Below are 22,320 nucleotides of genomic sequence, written 5' to 3'. Positions count from 1 at the left end.
GACTGCGCCCAATCGATTTCTCTCGCAAATTTACGTTGGAATGGTGCATGAAAGAATTTATTCCAGCACTTTACAAAATCGCGAAAATTTTCGACAAAAATGCAAAGGGGTTAGCCTTGCTTTTTTTTTAGCCGAAAAATTTTTGGTCACAGATTTGATTCGAATGACCGTTTTCTGATCAATTGGACCCCCGGGAACTCAGAAAACGCAGCGAAAACAGCGTGGGATCAACAGGAGAGAAGTTACAAAGGAAAAAGCACCTGCTGAAAAATGTCGAAAACACAGATTGTCGTTTTTCGGCTGTAACTTTTGATGCGTTGATCGCAGCGTATTGGGACTGCGCCCAATCGATTTCTCTCGCAGAATTACGTCGGAATGGTGCATGAAAGAATTTATTCCAGCACTTTTCAAAATCGCGAAAATTTTCGCCAAAAATGCAAAGGGGTTAGCCTTGCTTTTTTTTTAGCCGAAAAATTTTTGGTCACAGATTTGATTTGAATGACCGTTTTCTGATCAATTGGACCCCCGGGAACTCAGAAAACGCAGCGAAAACAGCGTGGGATCAACAGGAGAGAAGTTACGAAGGAAAAAGCACCTGCTGAAAAATGTCGAAAACACAGGTTGTCGTTTTTCGGCTGTAACTTTTGATGCGTTGATCGCAGCGTATTGGGACTGCGCCCAATCGATTTTTCTCGCAAGTTTACGTCGGAATATTGCATGAAAGAATTTATTCCAGCACTTTTCAAAATCGCGAAACTTTTCGACAAAAATGCAAAGGGGTTAGCCTTGCTTTTTTTTCAGCCGACAAATTTTTGGTCACAGATTTGATTCGAATGACCGTTTTCTGATCAATTGGACCCCCAAGAACTCAGAAAACGCAGCGAAAACAGCGTGGGATCAACAGGAGAGAAGTTACGAAGGAAAAAGCACCTGCTGAAAAATGTCGAAAACACAGGTTCTCGTTTTTCGGCTGTAACTTTTGATGCGTTGATCGCAGCGTATTGGGACTGCGCCCAATCGATTTCTCTCGCAGAATTACGTCGGAATGGTGCATGAAAGAATTTATTCCAGCACTTTTCAAAATCGCGAAAATTTTCGCCAAAAATGCAAAGGGGTTAGCCTTGCTTTTTTTTTAGCCGAAAAATTTTTGGTCACAGATTTGATTTGAATGACCGTTTTCTGATCAATTGGACCCCCGGGAACTCAGAAAACGCAGCGAAAACAGCGTGGGATCAACAGGAGAGAAGTTACGAAGGAAAAAGCACCTGCTGAAAAATGTCGAAAACACAGGTTGTCGTTTTTCGGCTGTAACTTTTGATGCGTTGATCGCAGCGTATTGGGACTGCGCCCAATCGATTTTTCTCGCAAGTTTACGTCGGAATATTGCATGAAAGAATTTATTCCAGCACTTTTCAAAATCGCGAAACTTTTCGACAAAAATGCAAAGGGGTTAGCCTTGCTTTTTTTTCAGCCGACAAATTTTTGGTCACAGATTTGATTCGAATGACCGTTTTCTGATCAATTGGACCCCCAAGAACTCAGAAAACGCAGCGAAAACAGCGTGGGATCAACAGGAGAGAAGTTACGAAGGAAAAAGCACCTGCTGAAAAATGTCGAAAACACAGGTTCTCGTTTTTCGGCTGTAACTTTTGATGCGTTGATCGCAGCGTATTGGGACTGCGCCCAATCGATTTCTCTCGCAGAATTACGTCGGAATGGTGCATGAAAGAATTTATTCCAGCACTTTTCAAAATCGCGAAAATTTTCGCCAAAAATGCAAAGGGGTTAGCCTTGCTTTTTTTTTAGCCGAAAAATTTTTGGTCACAGATTTGATTTGAATGACCGTTTTCTGATCAATTGGACCCCCGGGAACTCAGAAAACGCAGCGAAAACAGCGTGGGATCAACAGGAGAGAAGTTACAAAGGAAAAAGCACCTGCTGAAAAATGTCGAAAACACAGATTGTCGTTTTTCGGCTGTAACTTTTGATGCGTTGATCGCAGCGTATTGGGACTGCGCCCAATCGATTTCTCTCGCAGAATTACGTCGGAATGGTGCATGAAAGAATTTATTCCAGCACTTTTCAAAATCGCGAAAATTTTCGCCAAAAATGCAAAGGGGTTAGCCTTGCTTTTTTTTTAGCCGAAAAATTTTTGGTCACAGATTTGATTTGAATGACCGTTTTCTGATCAATTGGACCCCCAGGAACTTAGAAAACGCAGCGAAAACAGCGTGGGATCAACAGGAGAGAAGTTACGAAGGAAAAAGCACCTGCTGAAAAATGTCGAAAACACAGGTTCTCGTTTTTCGGCTGTAACTTTTGATGCGTTGATCGCAGCGTATTGGGACTGCGCCCAATCGATTTCTCTCGCAGAATTACGTCGGAATGGTGCATGAAAGAATTTATTCCAGCACTTTTCAAAATCGCGAAAATTTTCGCCAAAAATGCAAAGGGGTTAGCCTTGCTTTTTTTTTAGCCGAAAAATTTTTGGTCACAGATTCGATTTAAATGACCCTTTCTTGACCATTTGGACCCCCAGGAACTCAGAAAACGCAGCGAAAACAGCGTGGGATCAACAGGAGAGAAGTTACGAAGGAAAAAGCACCTGCTGAAAAATATCGAAAACACAGGTTCTCGTTTTTCGGCTGTAACTTTTGATGCGTTGATCGCAGCGTATTGGGACTGCGCCCAATCGATTTCTCTCGCAGAATTACGTCGGAATGGTGCATGAAAGAATCTATTCCAGCACTTTTCAAAATCGCGAAAATTTCCGACAAAAATGCAAATGGGTTAGCCTCACGTTCCTTCCTGCTCAAAAAAGTCCAAGTCGGGAAATCGATTTGTATGATTTCACCAGGACTCATCGGTCCTTTGAAAGCTCAAGAATGATAATAAAACCAGCAAAAGACCGACTGCATTGAAGTTTCAGAGAAAATCTTCCGTTCTAGAGCAACAAACCTACCACTTCGCATAGTCAAGTTATTAGATTGACTCTCACTAGACTAATTGAACCTGATGGCTCCTCAAAAAAGCTTCGAAATCTTCGAGTGAACAACAGCTGAGAAATTAAGAAAAAATATGGGAAACTTCAATCATTCATCAATTTTAATTCAGGATACATAAAGCAGTAAGAATACAATATTACATAATATTTCTTATTTTCTAGACGTGCTTTGTGCTCGTACACAACCCGTTACTGAAGCTGTATTTACGAAGTATGAAAATAATTATCTGGTATAATATCTTCGACATTTTGCTTAAGATAATGTATATTGTACTTTGACATCCTCTTACAATAATTTCAAGTGTCAAACAACATACCTACAATTATACTTGTGCATGTCTTTCAGTCTTTCACTCTTTTACTATTAGGTAACTAGTTACATTAAAACCACACACTGACACTTGACCACTTGTATTAGAATTAAGGCATACTGAATAAACTGTCATAACTTGGTAGCTATAAATTTGTGGTTCTTCTTTCCCACCTTTTGGAAGACCCTGTGCAAGTCTTGTACATTTTAGCTGCTAATTTTGATAGCTAGTTCAATGGAGTCACCTAGCTTATTTCGCAGTTTTTGGAGCCAGAAATTTTCCGTCTGAAATCAATCCGAGGAACTCTTATTAGACTGATCGGACACTTAAATGTGTGAAGAAGACATTAAATCAGCGTTCGACCGACAGCTAAAAAAATTCTAAGAAATGTTTTTAGTTTTTGACTGTAACACTTGATTCATAGCTCGCAACGTATTCGGGCTGTGCGCAATCGATTTCTGCAACAAACACGTACCTTCCATGTAAACAGCTCATAAAAATTTTCGTACAAAAACCATTTAAAATTATTATCTACGACTAAATATTCCTGTATATGATAAAACCCAGCTCACGATCAGCGTGAAACGACGAAATCACGTAGAAAAAAAAAACACATGTACGCTCAACATTTTCAAGCATAGCTTCGGAGAGAAAAGCAACAAGCACATCGTATTCCACTGTATTCAGTCGCATCGGTTGATACTTTCGTACAATTTAAGTTAGCGGTGATGCCGACACGAAGCGCATCTTTCCCGTTAGTCTGCAAATGCGGCGGCATCGGGTACCAAACTTCGTTGAGGGGGATGCGACCCCGAAATTAACGTGCGTGCATGCGTGAGTGAGTGAGTGAGTCGTAGAGAAGGTGAAGGACGGAGGTGTATTTGTGGCTAATGACGATACGGCGTCGTCTCGCTCGGGATACATGCATGGGCCGGATCCCCGGGACTCCGACGTCTCCCACGGATGATCTACGGCCGTTTAATGACCCGGTTACAGCAGGGGATGCTTTTTGTACCGGTCCTGGGGAGGCCGCAAGGGTTAACCTCCACGCCCGGTAATGCAGCGGGCGAGCAGTCTAGTCAGTCACTCAGTCACTCGGTCGTTCGAAAAGTCTGTGACACATTTCCGAGGGCGTGGCCGTGGATCCGGGGACATCATCAGGACGCGATGTCAGACCTGCGGATGACAAGCTTCTGACAGCGGGCAGTCCGTAGACAAAACCTCCGAGACTAGACGCAGCGAATGCTTCGCTCTCCGATTTCCATCCGGTTAAAACGAGCCACCCAAAAGTTTCACTCCGTAAGTTCCGATCATCAAGTTTGTCATTAATCTGAACGAAGACAGTCGTCGCTTCGCAAACCTCGTTTCCGACGAGCTCGAAGTTGGTTTAACTATGCATGTACGGAAAAAATCGTTACTCGAACTTGGACGAGTAAATAATAACAAAGAAAACATGTTCATATTTTGTAAAGACAAGTCATTGAAACTTGTTCGAAAATTGTGGAATAACGATTCATTTCATTGCATGATGTTTCGTTACGTTAACGTTACTAACTTCAGCCTTCTCATTTCCGTAGCTGTCCAAATCTGGGATGCTTGGATTCCAACACGCCTCGAGTACCTCCGGATCCCATTAGTTCTGAAGGTCATTCCAACCGGTGCCAACGAACGCTGGATCTTAACGTGCATTGAATCAGCATCACCGAGATGGGATGATCGTCAGGGGATATGCGTAGGGTCAATGAAGAGATCGGCAATGATCACCTACCGCTGTAGTGTCAATCTGCAATTTGATTGACAAAGTTCGAAACAAGTCTGTGCCAAAGAGTTCTCCAAACAATCGGCGTCAGTGAACCTTTCATGCACGCGCCACTGCGAATGGGCCTCAACGAAACGACATTCGACAGGCTTAAAAAGTCCAAGATAGGAACAACAATTCCCAACGTTTCTTATAATGTCATTGTAAACTCGAGTTGGGTAAACATCAGGTTCGCTGCAACGAAGCCCTGCCCATATAGTTAAGCAGGCATGTAATCACGCCTACACATGCGTAACATGTATAATATAAGCTGCGGAAGGCATGACGTCGATGCAATAGCTAAGGAGCACGGGTGTCCGAGCTAAAGGCTCACGATTATTACGCGTTGCACATATCGTAAGAGGGACGAACGGCAATTGCCCAAGGTGTGTACGCATATCATACGACATAACGCTCGCGGTATGTACCGCACAGGTACAAAGCGTGTATTGCACGTGTAAAAGGAGCTGTCGTGTCGTCGGTTATTGTCTACCCTATATGTCCCCGGAAGTAGGGCCAATCCGCCGGAAAGACGAGACCGTTAACCCGCGCGATCCCGACCTCGCGACCGCGCATGCCGACGTGACTGCTTCCATTTGTCAGTGTGTGTGTGTGTGTAAAATATACGCGTACACGTTATCCACTCATTTTGCTTTTCCGTCATTGCCTCTTTGCGCGTCTGTATGTTAATCCACCCCCCTCGCCTCTCTTTCTCGCTCGCCCGTCTCGTCGTTACCGGACGTCGGCTATGATACAAGCATTAATATGTGTGCGAATGTGTTTATCGGTGTCGAATTTCTTGTACATCATTTCGCACCGCGAAGTGTCTAAGCGGCGTTGGATTTATTTTACACTCAGCAAAATTTGACCATTTAGTAAACGATGATAGGTGTCCGTATACCGCGGATTGCATACAGCGGATTGTACGCGGAGTCATGGAATTTTTCACCTTTCTTTCAATGAATGCCGATTCATTCAAGAATATTATATGTTACAATACGATGTAGACTATGACCGGCGCTAATCCACTGCGATTCACCTTTTCAATGTGTAACAGGCTCGTGTCGCTAGCCTCGATAGTATCGCGAGACAGCTTAGCGATCCGATTTGCACAGCGTGCGGTAGGTACGATTATAACGAAATTAATACGCTCCGGGTCGAACGATTTTATTGAAACATTCGAGCACAGGAACTGGCCACTCGTAATTAATTGCTTTACCCCAATGTCGCTTCATTTTCACATGTTCAATGAATACAATTGCGTCAAACCTTTCGTAATAGCCAGATAAAAGTCGAATTATTTCTATTTGCGTTAAGAAGATAATGTTTAAATTGGTAATTGAATAATAAAAATTATTACCTATTATCGTGACGTGATTACGCACTATCTTAGAATGACAAGACTTCAAACTCTGCAGTACTTCAGAGGTAATAATGATATCGCGAAGTTAGCTTCAGTACAATTCAGTAAAAACGTTACGAGAATGACGTTTCAAATGCCAGCTACAAAATTTTAAATCCAAAAAAAGACATTTTACGAACACTCGTAGAAAATTTGACTCAAATTCAATAAGATTTCTCACAATCCGAAATAATATTTTATTTCTCCACAGTTAAATAAATTCATATTCAATTTAAAATAGCATCTTTTTTATCCTCATTTATTTATCAGGAATAAATTAATTCTAGATTTCAGCAGTACCTGCTAATCATTAACCATAAGTATTTCAATAATATATTTGTTCCAGAGGACAAATCCATTGGGTCGAAACTGAAAACATATTCTTCAATCAATTAAATTCTTCTCTTTTTTTTTGCTCGAAGAAAGCTGTTGTTTCCTTGCATTCCGTGAAATCAGTCAAAACTTTGAATTCTTTGCCAGTATTTTTGCCTGTTAGACAGAAGAAAATGTATTTGAGAAAAAAAAAATGTATTTCGCTAAAATAAATAACATTTTTTTTCCTGTATGTATGTAGAACAATAATATAATAGATTTTTAAAATTAGTAATGAGAAAGAATAGCAACGGATACTAGACTTTCCGGTAACAGCTGGAAAACAAATTTTCATTGTCTACCTAGAACTATATTTTTCGACTGTGGTAAAAAATGAAAATAGTCAAGGACCGAGCGGTAACCGTAACTAAAAATTTCTCTCAGTGAGTTATTTCTTCAAATTTCACGATTTTCTTCAATCGAATTGCTTCCAAAAATAATAATTTATCAAAAGTAGAAAAAAATAGCAAAAAAATAATTTTGAAAATTTCTCTAAATATACAAAAAAAAAATAAATAAACATAAAATATGTGGCAAGAAAACTTTACCGCTACGACTCGAAGGGTTAACACAGCGTATCGTCGAATGAAATCGGACCGTCGCACAGTCAGGAATCGGAGGTATTATAACATTGTCGCATTAGTCACCTAGTACCGATTTCAACAAAGGCACGCGTTCGCGGTAGGAGACCTCGTCACTTTGACGTGATACGAATGCCGAAGGTTCGAATCCCTGCTAACGCGTGTCTTCATCGGCGGTAGATTTCGAGGAGGAACGGCTCGTTTCGGACGTCGAGTTCCGGTGTCGGTGCCGTTTCCGAACCGGTGCATGCGCGGAGCAGGTATAACCGGCATGAGGAATAGCTGTGCCGACTAGTTCGACTCGGTGATAAGCACCTCCGGACCGCTGTACTACGCGATCGCTTCCTTGCATACGAATCAGTCGTGCCGATCGGCGGAGGAACCCCAGGCAGTTATCCATGCCTACGGAACAACCGGAAGTGCGTCATGTCTCGAACGATTCCTCGAGGCAACCGAAGCCAGCCGACGCCACGAAGATACCGGCGACGAATTTCCGACTGTTGCGTTTCCTCCTGATCATCGAATTACGGATTTTCTTACACCTTGGACGGCATTTGCTTGCACCAGAAATTCTCTCTTGACTATCTATATCGTAATTATAATTATTATTATTCTTATTTTTCACGGTTTTACAGCACGATAGTTACGGTATAATTTTTCATTGACGCAGATAACGTGTCGAAGAATATTAACAATTTTTTTTCTCTTAATTTCTAATTTCGTCGAGGTAGGTTAATTTTTTGCAAATAATAAGTTTGTTAAAGAACGATTCGGTCGAGCATTCGCCGGCCATCTTCGAGCTGAAGAAATTCTCTTTAAAATTTTTAAATCGAAATTGTAGAGAGCTAAAAGAATTGACATTTAACTTACAAGTATGCGTACACCACAAATTTTATATTGGTTCAGACGTGTTGTAGGATTAAAAATTTACGATGTACACACACTCCAAGTTTAACGTCAATTATTTAGCTTTCGATAATTTCAAGCTAAACATTTCAAAGATATAAGAATAATGTAATTTTTCTAGTCTGAAGGTGACCGGCGGGTGTCCGACCGAAACGTCGTTTAATGAACTTGTTATTTAAAAATTGGAAATTATTACAATAACATGGTCACGAACTTATCAACACGAAAAATCTCGACGTTTCAGGTCAGTAAAGATTTATTTTTCAGGTTACTCAAAGGTTCAGGAAAATTGGGACGTTTCAAATTCAATAGAATGTTAAATAAATTATCATCAATCAACGCACGGATGATCCTTATTCGTACGATCATTTTTCGCACGTGTTCCCACTTTTTCAACACATTCATCACCATGGCCGAAAATCTTTCGACTTGTACACTGTCACAAAGTTGGAAAAATAAAATAACGGAGCGGATTCCACGTGGAGTCTCTCAACCGTCGTAATCAGTTCCGCTATACGCATGAGCCTGCATCAGGGATGAATAAATAGTGAAAATAGAGTTTGAACAGAAGTCACCGTAAAAAAATATATAATATACACACACATATGTACATATACGCACTGTAAAAGTATATTCTGAGGTCAGTCAAGGGTCGATTATCTACTAATTTATTGAAATGTTGACGTTCCCGGTTATACCGCTTATCTTGTACGTAATACGCGTGAATTCATTTTCTTTCGTGTCGTGTACGTATGTATAAGTATCTGTGCGTACGTGTACAATACATATAGCGTTATATATTTTTTTAGTCTCTCACGCGAGTTGTACGGCTTGGTAAGTATACATATAACATGAGCAAAAAGCAGCGTGTACAATACGTGAATGTGAAGGTTTCACGTTCGTCTGCGTGTCGCGCGTACATATACATGCTTTATGGAGCGAGCTGTTGGCGATAACCGAAAGGGATAAAAAAAACAAAAAAAAAAAAACAAAAACAAAAAAGTAAAAAGGAGAGTAAAAGAGAGAGAGAGAGAGAGAGAGAGAGAGGGTAAAAAATGGTGTATCGGTGTGTATCACATATGTAAAATAGGCGCCGGGATCCTAACGATCAAATGTATATGCGTATACATATTATCCATAGACACAAGTAACGAGGGAATGAATTATGGCGAGTTAATTATTTCAATACGATTCGAGATAACGTCGTCGAGTCTCCGATAATAACCGAGTCTAGAAACGTATATGTATATACGTAATAAAGAATTAGGTGTTTCCACGCTTCCTCAATTCTCCTTGTATTACACAGTCGTTCTGCAACATTCCGCGTGTAATTTTCCGACACGGGCTCATCGAGGCGTCTCATCGGCCTTATTCTAATATCCCTGAGGCTCGCTGCGGCTTTCTAGGAATCTCGAAAGGCTTCGGATAGCGACTCGACGCCTCGACGCCGTCCTCAGCTCGTTGACAAACAACGAAATAATTTAAAACCCGAAGTGACGGCGCCTCATACGTAAATAGAATCGGGTTATAGAGAAGCGGAGGGAAAACCGACCGGGAAACTCGGAGAACTCATTTAGCCCGTTGTCTCTCCTCGAGTGCCCGCCGGCTACTTTTCCTTTTTCCGATTCAAGATCGCTCGAATAATCCTTCCTTTCTTCCGTTATCCACGAACAAGTACCGCCGCTATTTTAAACGACGATTAATCTTACAAGGAAGTCAAAAACGCTGCTGTCATTTTTTGCAATGCAATTCTGTTATAGCATCGCGTAATGAAGCACGTCGGTCTGACCTAGGATCGAAGTCGCAGGGGTTAAGAAGCCAATCAAGAATCGCATGTAATCACGCGAATCGAGAAGTGCGGTGTCACGGATCGCGCACACCTTAACCTACAAAACTCGTCGTACCTGCATCCAATATGGTGGACGAATATTTCAAATTTCATCAAATTCGGTAAAAAAAAAAAAAATAAAATAAAACCCTATACAAGGATTTTCGGGGTTACTAATTGGATTTGCCTTACTGAATTTTCAAAATCTCATTTTCAATTCGTAATCAGCGAGCCCAAAAACCCCTGGACAGAGTTTTTTTGTCCATATTCGATCGAATTTGAAATTTTCGTTCGCCGCATTGGATCCGACATCTTGAATTTTTTAATGCAAAATGACATACATGTACGTACTGTCACATTTTGACATTTGAATATGCTAATCGCAGGGATTACATGCTGCAAAAGAATGAAATGTCATCGAGGAAAATCGATTCAAACTTGTCGTTGGAGATATTTTCGTGACGAATTTTCAGGGAGAGTAATGAAACTGCAGCTTTCGATTAGCGACGATATTCCAACTTGTGTTGAGCTTTGGAATACAAGACTTATGTACCTGCTGACAAATTTTTACTCAAAAAGGCGGATGTACGACTTGACGTTTGATTAACGTTCAAGTCGATTAGTTACTGGAGCTGTAACTTGGTTCGAACAAGCGTAGGTATAACTCGGTGACGGGAAGTTGGTTGAGATATTTAGGTTCACCGACTGAACGTTTGATGAATTACTTAGCACCTTAAATTTACCGTATACATTGAGTGAAGATGAAAACATTAATTATTTCTGTCTAGTTATTTCCGAAGTGATTCTTAATTTGGTCATCAGTTTTACATATTATCGCAGGTATTAAACTGTCCATTTGCAATTTGCAAAATAAATTTTGTGATTATTGAGAAGAAATTAGGTCCAAAAGTTCAATTCGAGCATCGACCGAAATCATCTTCAAGGAAATTCGGTCAACATGTCTCATCGATTCTTCGTGCAAACGATAATATCTAAAATACGTATCTATATGCAAACGATCGAATAGAGTGTATGGAATCAAAGGTCGATATCAGGATGTTGTTTTGAGAATCCGATGCAATGAAGATAAGAAGGATGAATATATCGAATCGATGAAATTAAAATTATCTTTAAAACGACTAAAAGTTGCACGCAAATCGCAACGAGCTCTTTATATTCAAATTGAGCGTAGCTAATGAAGCGTGCAATTAGTCCAAAAACTTGAATGTGAATTTAAATCAGCGGGTAAAAGCATACGCGCGATTATTCTTCCAATATTACCAATCGTTTTTCCGATAAATAATCAATAGCCTTCCGAATACGCTTTCAGTAACCATAGCTATTCTATAATCAGTAAAAATGATAAGTTAAAAAGACCGTTTGCCAAAGCAAAAATATTTTCCTCATTTTACATAACATGTAATTCAACGATGTATTCAGCCCATTCTCGTATATCCAGATCGCTAGTTCCTTCTACAGACAGTATAAAATGGTAGCCGCGATGACCTTAAACACCTGGTTTTTCCCCGCGATAAAATTGTGCTTTCTGCCTCGAGGCGGTCACTCGGCGTCCGGGGCGACAAATTTAATAGGCAAACTCTGGAAACAGGCAGGTATTTTTCAGGGCGATATTGAGGAAACGGGCTGGTTCAGAGATGGAGATAGCCGAGCAGTCAGCAACGACGAACGAGCGGACCCTCGGACTATGAGGCGAAGCGAGAAAGGAGAGGATAATGGGGAACGGCAGAGGAGAAGGGAGAGGATCCGACTTCCCGAGTATCGGGACGATCTCCGGGTCGAGTTTTTATGGTTTCCTTTCTCCTCGAGTCGGCTCCATCGGGGCATTACCGCGTCCCGATCCGAAACCAAATCCAAACTCCAGAAGGTGATTCTCCCGGCGTTGTACCGATCTGCTCTATTTAACTATCCTAGTCCGGCCGCTTCCAACCGGCGATCAATCGATCCGTCAAACCGAGGAGTGCTCGCTGCACGAATTTACGCATGCACTGCAGGAAACGATAATCCTGTTTCACCCTTTCAGGTGCCTTCCGGTTCGCGCTTCGACTCCGCATCGGCGCAGACCAAAGTCGCATTGGGATACAATGGGAAGGGTTACCGCCTGCCTGCTTGCTCGGGGTGACGCGACGTCTGCAGGACGTTACACAAAGTGGATCAGGCTATTGTCGATTTGCGAAACTCGATGCTCGTACACTCCCTGACGAATTATTAACGCGTCAATGCTCGTCGTTGAGTGCAACTCCTTGTTTGCTTGTTTTCCTTCTTTCGTGTCCCAGAATATATATACCAGGGTGGTCCCTATTTAGGGTGTTGACGAATTTTCTTCTGGCTGTACCGCAAATCAAAAACAATAGCTTACTTTTCGGATTTTAATATCAACTCCAACCCCTCCAGCCAACGGGTTGAATTTCCCCATTTTAACCCTTCGAGTCACACATTATTATCATGCCCGCGTTAAGGTTTATAACAAGATAGTATTCTATAGTTTTTGGAGTCGCTGAATATCAGAATCTGAAAATTCAAGATGGTGGATCCAATATGGCCGACGAAAATTTCAAATATAATCAAGTCCGGTCGAAAACCTCTATGCAAGGATTTTTAGAGTTCCGGAAAATATTCAACAACACCCTAAATAAAGACAACTCTAATACATATATATGCACTCGTTTATCAAGAAATATCGGGAATGAAAGTCTGGCCTATAATTTTACTTGCCAATAAAGTACAGCAAGTAACGAGCGGCTGCCTATATATTCCTTTTCAACTCTTGTGTTAATAAATTCACGTTCGTTTCTCACGTCTTTCAGTATAGAAGTTCGAAATTGTTCTTAGGAACTTATCCCATTTCTCAATGACATATATAGACAATTGCGAAATACCCTGCGGTACGGAAAACATACGAAATTATTCGTTGCGTTAGAACGTAGAGGTTGAAAAATTGTTTCGACTACTCAAGAGAGTAGAGGTGGAAATTTTTTTTTTTTTTGTGTACGTATCTTTATACGAGATGAAAAGAATCATGTGCCTGGTGATCGAAAAAATATATTACTTTATAAAAAAATTGGAACAGATCAAATTGAATTTGTACGAGGTTGGGTAAAAACAATTGATTCGTGATACGGCTTTTCGCTTTACGACCAATTTTTCCGGAACTTATCTATACGCCGTAAAGCAAGGTATGGGTGTAATACGAGTCGGACAAAGATCGTGATCGTTACAGCTGCTTCGTTTTGGCGAGGTTAGAAATACCGGGGAGGATAAAAGGCGAGGAGAAGATTATGAAAAAAATTAAAAACTCACCCGTTGAACGGGTAACCGAAGGCCGCGTCGTAGGGATGATAGACCGAAGGATAGGTCCATGCTGCAGCCGCTCCAGCTCCGAGGTTTTCTTTCAACTCAAGACCAGCGGCCTGAAAGCAGGAAGCATAAAAACGCTGGAAAAATTCGTGAGGATATTTCGCTAAAAAATCAAACGGCCATGGAAACGCTGAGAAGTAAAATGGGGGCGGGTAAGAAATGAAAAACCGAAAATCAGAATGGCCAGAATTCCGAATTTAAGAAACTCGAATAACAAATATGAGAGAATAGATGCTACCAGAAATTTTAAGTCTAAAATGTATTTGGTAGAGCTTTTATATTATTATCCGAACCCACATACTTCAGAAAACGTTAATCCAAGAATTCAGAAATGCAGAATTTAATAACGTATAGAGTCAATATTCTAGCTAATTAATTTGTAGAAAGTTTCATATCCTCAAATGTCCAAATATTATAAAAATAAAAGTTAGAACTTCATCGTCTAGAAACGGCGGCAAACAGATATCCAAAATGTAGAAGGATCGTTATTCAGAATCGTACAATTCAGAAGGATCGATATTCCGAAAGTAACCGTATAGATGGCTTAACACCAGAATTTCACATTCCGAGTTTATCCAACAAATCTATTTTGACTTGTAAAATGTTTTATATACAGAATCGAACAAATTCTTTACTCAATACCTAATAAAGAAGAAAGAACGCAACGCGAATGGACAACTTTGAGTTGTTAAAGCTGTTGGGTTAGGCCTTTCGAGTGTGGCCAACGACGTGCCCGACTCTTTTCATATATTACGATTCTTCGTTCCGACGATTCTGATATACCGCAATTCTGTATTCCGAGCCTTCTGTGAGATTACTACTCGGAGTTCAAACCGTTCCGATTCTTGATCCTTCGCATTTATGAATTCGAATAGATGAAAATTCTCCTTTATGATCCATCCGAAGGTTATTTATTTGTGTTTGCGAGCAATCGTATTTGCCTCATTCCGCTAACGGCCTTTCGGAATTTTCACCAGTTGCGTATTCTAAATTCTATAACTTCAAATTTCGATGCTTTTACATTCTATTCCCATTATTTCTGGCTTAATGAAGATTCACCACTTTGTTCATTCGCGATTGTGAGTTTTCGATATATTCATCTTCGGAATTCTGACCATTCCGATTTTAGGTTGTTCTGATTTTTTACCGGTACCCAAACGGGGGTCTCGTTTCCGCGTCTGCGGAAACCCCTGAGGTTTGTCTTACGCGTGTTGGTGCGTATACAGAAATGGTAATTACCGTTGTACGAGCGCCGTGTGCGGTGCATGTTTGCTTGTTTAACCCTTGAACCCATCGCGCCTGGATTTATAGGCAGCCGTCGCCTTCGTCGCGCCCGGCGGAATATCTTAGTTACACCGCACGATTATACGGGGCGTTCTACACATAATGCGGGAAAAATTATCTCCGAGAAAGTATTTATGTCATGTTTCTATCAGCACGCGCCCGCTCAATGTTATCAATCCTATCGCCTTGCGCCTTCTTCGATTTATAATACCTATGTACCAGTGTAATATCTCGACTAGACTCTGTCCCAGCTATTTGCCCAAAAACTAATTCCAAAAAATCTCGATTTATTCAAACATTTACTTATTTTTTCGACGATATATTTTTGTGGCGAGGCGGAATTCATTGTTCGAGTTAGATCAAATTTAGTTTCAATTTCAGTTGCAGAGTTTCGCAGAGTATTATATTTTACAATTAGTGTAATTTTTTACGTACTAATTCGACTGGGATTTCATTAAGAGAGGTGTTTTAAAATTATTTGAGATGAGCTCATCGGTAGATGTTATTACGTGTGCTGAGAGAATTGATAGATTTATAACAAGTGTAGATTGATTTGAGCGAGTGACGAGGGTATTTTATGCAATATAATATAAGATTATTTAAGGAAAACACCGAAGCTACGATTACTTTATCTCTGTCAGATGTTAACGCGACGATGTGTATTATTTTTACTATTCATTTCCCATCTCCAGCTTACGCCTTTCAATAATCTAATAACAAACGTTTCGTTGTTAATTGCTTTAATGGCCGTATCAAGCCAAGGTCCAAATGTTACAAGCGACGGATATATACATATATATATAAATTGTGAATCACTTGCAGCCGATATAACTTTTGCACATAAAACAAAGCGATATAGTGTAATAATAGTATATTTACTATAAAAATAAGCGCCGATTAACGAGTATCATCGGTTACAGTAATTCTCCTCGACAATCTTTATTCACCGACAGTTTATACGTATTATGTGATGCTGGTAATAAGATAACGGCCACCGTGAAGATCAGCGACGAACGAGTACGCGAATTGCGATTAGAACTGTGAAATATGGGCCCCATTCCTGTGGTTCTGCATTATACAGCCGAGGTTATCGGACCACACAACGCGTCTTGACACATGGCAAAACATTGGGTGCCCTGATACATTCAATTCCCGAATCCTTGTTGTTAAGCAAAAATTAATCCTAATCGAAAAAAAAAAAAAAAATGACTAGCAAATGAGAATAATGCAAAGAAAATCAATTACGATAGAATTTTCACATGTAGTTGGTGAAAGAGATCAATGTGACTCTAGCTTTTGGAAATTCAATTTAGTTGAGGAGTAATCAAAGGAAGAAAGAAAAAAAAAAAACACCGTGTAAATTAAATCGATCTTGTATTACTCGCGCTGTATCAAATTGTTCAATTGACGATATTAAAATATTCCTACCACCAGGTACTTTTATACAAAACTTCCTTTGCTCGCATGAACGCTTCTGAAAAGTCAATTTTCCGGCACAGTAAACTGCAGCCAAACCAATTCCCGAAAAATTGAAATCGAGCCAACGATTGAATCGAAACTGTTTTGCTGAAAAACAGTACTTTGTTCAATTTTATATACGTACTATTTCTGATGACCGATGAGATAAAACGAATTTCGTGAATAGTTGAAACCCTTCCTCGCATTGACAATTTTTTCCCTATGCTTCGTGAAAAATTGATTATTGATGAATTTGACGGTACCGTTAATTTGAACTATGCTTGCGGTGTCATGTTTTTTTTATTACAACGAACATTTCGCGTATGACAGACAAAGAAAAAAACAAATTTATAATGACTTTCCCTTAAACTTGTACACAGGAAAAAAAATGACTATAGTTTCGCATCAACTGTGATAACTACTGTCCGAAGATCATTTTTGAGTCAAATCTATAAAAGAAATTTAACTAGAATGTAGAAATCAGTAATCAAACTTCGAGCAATGTATTTGCAGATATTACCGCATAATTGCTGCCATTTCTACCGCAACGTACTGTTTGCACAAAGGTCACAAGTTCAAAAAAAAAACAGAAAGTTATTTCTCTTGACTTGTGATTAATTATTATTTTTGAATAAAAATGATCTAAATGCGAAATTGAAGTTTGTTTAATTGATTCACCATAAACGTTTGAGCAAATAGGTAAGAAACCGTTCTTAAAATCCGTAATATTGTTCTCGTTTCTGCAAAAGGAAAGTCTGTCCGATGAAACTGTTCTTTCTTTTCTTGATTACGTGAAATGAAAAATAAATAAAAATATTGAAAATTTGACATCTGGAACCGAGACTCAAAATTCGAGTCTACCGGTGATCTTTTACGAATCGGGGAACAAAGTAGCAGACTTTTACTCACCGTGGGGGTGTAGAACGGCGCCTGGTCAGCACCGAGTCCGGGGAAGTATGCCGCCATACCTTCGGAGGCGGCTGCGGCGGCGGCTGCGGCATAGGGGGCGCTGTACATGGAAAGGGCGGCGGTCGGAAGGGCGCCGAGTCGCTGGTAACCGCCGAGGAGGTCGTACTGGCAGGAACAAACGGTCTGCCCGGTCAAGGGGTCGGTGAATATCGGCCTTCCGGTATCGCAGCATCTTCCGCCGGCGGAAGGTGGCGCGTGAGACGGACTGACGGAGGCGGTCGGACTCCCGGGTGGACGGACCACCGCACTCGTCACCGCCATCCTGGTTTGCAACGACGAATTACCTACCGCACTCCCCAACGAAGATACGCTGCCCCCGCTCAGGACCGGCGCGGATGCCGGCGACGGGGAAGTCGAGGATAGCGAGGGTGTGGCTGTCACAGGGCACTGAAACGGAAAAACACAAACTGCCGTCAACGCGGAATCGTCAAATCTCGATTAAAAAAATATTGGAAAATGTCCATTTTATCACCGCATAACCCAAGTTTATCATTTTAATGGAGGAAATACTGTTAATTCTTGGGATTTTAAATTACTCCTGTCTGCACGTAAATTGATTAAACAGAAATCAGTAATATATACGTGTTCTGCTAAAAATACGGTTAACGGTCAGCTGTCAGCCTGGTTGAATTAGTTTGATTTGGTTTCACCAAATGACGGTGCAAAGTGACGGTCACAATATATTTTCTGACGTCATAAGCACCACGGTGCTCCTGGACTTTCAACGTTTAACTCAATGACAGACTTATCGTGCACGCCAAGTGATTTTTTTGGTCGGATCTAACGAAATAGGACAATAAAATCACTCGGTGTCACGTTGTGCCGAACAATTGACGTAAGAGGAAATCGGACATCGTGAACTGGCATGTTTACGGAAAGCTAACTGATGGAATAAGGTTTTCCTGGATTACGCGTGTGCTTTTATACGTCTCTGATTCCCTGTCGGAAATGAAATAAATTTTGAAATTTTAGAAGAGACGAATACACCAATCGTCCATGTTTGATGTGAGGTGATTTTATTTATTCATCATTATTCGTAATAAACGTTATCGGCGATCTCCGTCAGCAATTACTGATGTGAATTAGGATCGGACACTCTTATTCAAGCTACGATTTAAAAATTTTCAGTCAGATTCGTATCCCCGTTTTTGCACACTTTAACGAAGAAATTTCCCCGCTTGTGACGTCACGAAATATACATATAGACAATCAAAAGTTATCGATTTAACATTCCGCTGATGGAATAACGCTTCGAATGAAATTTAGTTTTATTTTTAAACAAAATTTACACTTATTACAGCATGGACCCAACAAATACGCGTCTCGAAATTTAAAATTCTCAGATGACTAATTTGAAATTGAAATTCACGAATAAGATGTGGTAAAAGCAAATATCAAGTTGAATTTTTAAATGTCATAGTGTAGTTATTCCGTGACTTCGTTCGGTATTGTTTGAATTGTTTCAGTAATTTGTATAATATAAGCGAAGCGAGGAATATATTTATAATTTGCAAACGCAAGCATTCTTAGAAGTAATTGTATACTTCAATATTTCGTTATGTTATAAATGTTAATAATTTCAACCCGACGACTGTTTCAAGTTTTTCAGAATTCCGGGCTTCGTGACAAAATTACTCTGAAATTGAAGAAAGAAGTTCAATCGAGCTTTCCGCAAGGCTTCGTAAAAATTTTATTTAGTGAGTACATAACCTGTAAGAGCTAGCAAACGTTATAAATGCGAGATCAAAAGACATTGAGAAATAAATTTGTGCGTACGTGATAATCCTTCTTCATTGCAGTTTCTTTACGGTATAATACCGGTGAAGTTTTTACCTCTTTGATTCAGCAAAAACAACTTTCAGCCGAAAATTTATTACGAAAGTATCTCGAGCTGCCAGGAAACATTAACGGAAAGGATCGAGGAAGTGACTCGGATAATCTATGTCGACCGGATGATCACCGAGACCGGTGAAGAACCGTTCATTGATCGCTGACTGCGAATCCGAATTCATGGCAGATAATAATCCGCCACGGCATTACTTGGGAATAGTGAAATTAAAATCAAACTGTTACATCCGGGCCTGAGATCGAATTAGAGAGGGTAATAATTAACGGTTAAGGATCCATTTAAGACGGGGATATAATTGGCTATAATTTAGCATCTTGTCGAAAATGGCGTAATGCCGTGTCGAGAGCTGATATAATATTATAAATACGTGTGTATATTCGTGCAACTGACGCGCCTTGAGATGTGCCGGCTTGTTATATCGCTGAGATACTAATTTAATCCGATGCTCGGTCAGTCACGATTCGGAGACAGGAAGAAGCCTGGCACTCGGTCGTAATCGACAACATATTATTTATCTACACTCGGTTTGTTGAATTTTCTCGATACCAAATTTGCGTTTTGCATTTAAAAAGCGCTGTGGACAGAATCCAACGATAAAAGTTTACACGTGAAAATTTGACGATGAGTTTTTTAGTTGAAAATATCTGAAAGCTTTCGCCGCTTATTTTTTCTGCACGTACTGAGAACGTGTTTCTTTAGAATATGTATGTGTTGAAGTTATTATTTCCTTTCGTGCGTAACAAGGAGGATAAGAAATAACGTTCGATTCCAAGAAAAGTCTTGACACTCTTTTAAACCAAGTCTAATATTAGTGAACTCATATCGAAACTCGTCGTTAAGTCACCGAACGTGTTTTTTCGTTGTTCATCAAAGGTTTTCAAAACGATTGCTTATTCTTTTTGTAGACTAATCCAAACTCCGAAAATTCATCACGGTATTACGAAATGTATAAATTTGTGAGTCAGGAAAACTGAAACCAGATAATGCGGAATGGAAGAAATGTCTGAGAATCGTAGAAATTCGATAGACAAAAATTATCGAGACAAGAAACGGAACTAATCGCAAGTTTCAATCATGAACACGAATGAATTTTTAGAAGTTTCTGCAAGATTTGTCAAACAGATGGATCGCCTCCAGTTTAGGCTATTACTCTACAATTCTACAGTTCGAAAAAGAGCTTTAACGAAAGAACGAATGCCGTTTGCCTTACGAGTTACGCGTTGGTCCCAAAATCCCGCGGGAGCATCTTTTCGTCTCGGCTTGTAGATCTATGCAGTAAAACGTGAAGAGTGATCGGACGGATAATGGGGCTTCATGGGAGTGAAGTTCGAGCGTTGCGTCCAAGAAAGAAGGCTGCGGTGTGCAGGACGCGCGAACGAAATGCAGCTGCTTTTGTAAAAGCTGCACGCTGCAGGCCCACAGTGGTTCCGGAGCGTCGAGGTGACAGGCCCTGGCAACTGTCAGGAAGAACCAAAGTCGGACCCCCTCCCTCCCCAATGGGGTGAACGAGCGTCGGTAAACCTAACCCAACACATAACCTTAAACCCAGGCAAATATAATACCTGGTCTCATTAATTCCATATCAAACACTAGGGATAAATAGATTAGCAGCTTGAGTGCCTTTCGCCTACGGCCTAAACAAACCCCGATCAACCCCGCGGAACGCCCTCTTCCATGGGACACCGGGAAGACAATCCATCCATCCACATCCATCTATCCATCCATCCATCCATCCACATTCGCTCGTTTGTGTTTCCCCCGAACGTATTGTCCGCTGCTTGTGCACACACAGGACCAGATTCTCGTCCCTCGTTCATAGTGTGTTCGCGTTATAGTTCCGCCGCGTTAATGCGTGTCACTAGCTGTTGGTTCTTGCTTACTGCAAAATTCGAGGACCAACTGTCGGACGAACCGAGCCCCTCGTTTTAGCTTCGAAATTCAGAGACCCCTGACAAAGAAGCAAGCACATCATGTCCTCGATTCCATGGGACATCCACCTTCTAACAACCCTGCAATGGCGGTGATAACACAGTTTCAAAGGTCTAATGTTTTTTTGGTTTATTGCTGATACTGTTTTTTTTTTTTTCCTCAATTCCCAGTTACTCATTTACACCGTTTAATGAGTTCAGTAATTCAGATTGCGTAGCTCTTTAATTACAGCCGGCACAGGTTCCAGTCTCATAACCAGAACTTTATTGACATGCTCATGGTGGTGATAAAAAGATTGAACTTTGGTGGGCCATTGACTCGCAGGAAATCGAGTAGCTATTTAGTGATTTCCAATCGTGTTGAGACGGCTGTTGACAATCGACGGACACAACGTCGCATTAGCTTGTGAATTACTTGTACGCAGGAAGTTGATTGAATTGAATGGAAATGATTAGCATTGCTGGGTGAAGACTGTAGTCGCTTGGAGTGAAAAAACGACGCTAATAATTCACGAGACTAACGATAAGTTATAGAATCTAGATGAACAGTCATCGGGCACAGCACTTGTAACCGAAGATGATCGTATCGGCTCTTCGAAATTCAACATCCTCAGAATATCTTCGAGTAAAAAAAAAACCAGGGGTCTGCGTTGAATCAACGCCGGGACAATTAGCGTCTAAAATCGTGCGGCGTGCCTAAAAGCATTTATCTACATCTCAACTTGTCATTATACAGACCTCAATATTTTCGTATCGATACGGACGTATAAAAATCGTCCGTAAATACTGTACATAGATTACACATCAATTCTCCCCGCGACTCTACAAGAGATGGATACGTTCGATTACCGCAGCATGATCCGAGGCGTTTTTTTCTTGTTCCGTCCATCATCGCTCCGTTTTCGTATTTCTTTTTCCTCGGTCCATTTCGAAGAAGCTTTTTATTGTCCGACAGCGATCATCACCTTGACGATGTATATTGGTTTCGGTTAAGAAATAGAATTCATTAAATTGATCGCTGCTTTCAGTGACAGAAATGTAATCGCGGTTAAAAAATGACGATCGAGTTCATAATCATCGCTAATACTCCATTCAGCATTGCGAAAACAGCGAATAGGTATCAGGCGTCGCTTTATACGTACCTACACATGTTGTATCCATAAAAACTAAAATAAAATTAATAGGCTTAACGGGTTTCTCTTTATCGCGAGTTTTGTAATGTATGCGCATACCGTATAATGTCACAGGTATATAT

General features: G+C 40.6%; 1 protein-coding gene across 1 annotated transcript in view; it reads right to left on the bottom strand.

Annotated features, from left to right (window-relative positions):
- The window catches only part of mirr (iroquois-class homeodomain protein mirror), a 44,995-nt gene that overhangs the window by 7,915 nt on the left and 14,760 nt on the right, over window positions 1-22,320 (bottom strand). Inside the window, exons 2-3 of the mRNA XM_046611462.2 lie at window positions 17,229-17,675; window positions 13,521-13,630 (exon numbers count right to left, since the gene is read on the bottom strand). Coding sequence (XP_046467418.1) covers window positions 13,521-13,630; window positions 17,229-17,675 — 557 coding nt within the window. The remainder of the gene's footprint in view (window positions 1-13,520; window positions 13,631-17,228; window positions 17,676-22,320) is intronic.

Source organism: Neodiprion pinetum, chromosome 2 (assembly GCF_021155775.2).
Source record: "Neodiprion pinetum isolate iyNeoPine1 chromosome 2, iyNeoPine1.2, whole genome shotgun sequence".
NCBI lineage: Eukaryota > Metazoa > Arthropoda > Insecta > Hymenoptera > Diprionidae > Neodiprion > Neodiprion pinetum.
The sequence above is the reverse complement of the archived record's forward strand: the minus strand, read 5'-3'. Positions and strand labels throughout refer to the sequence as shown.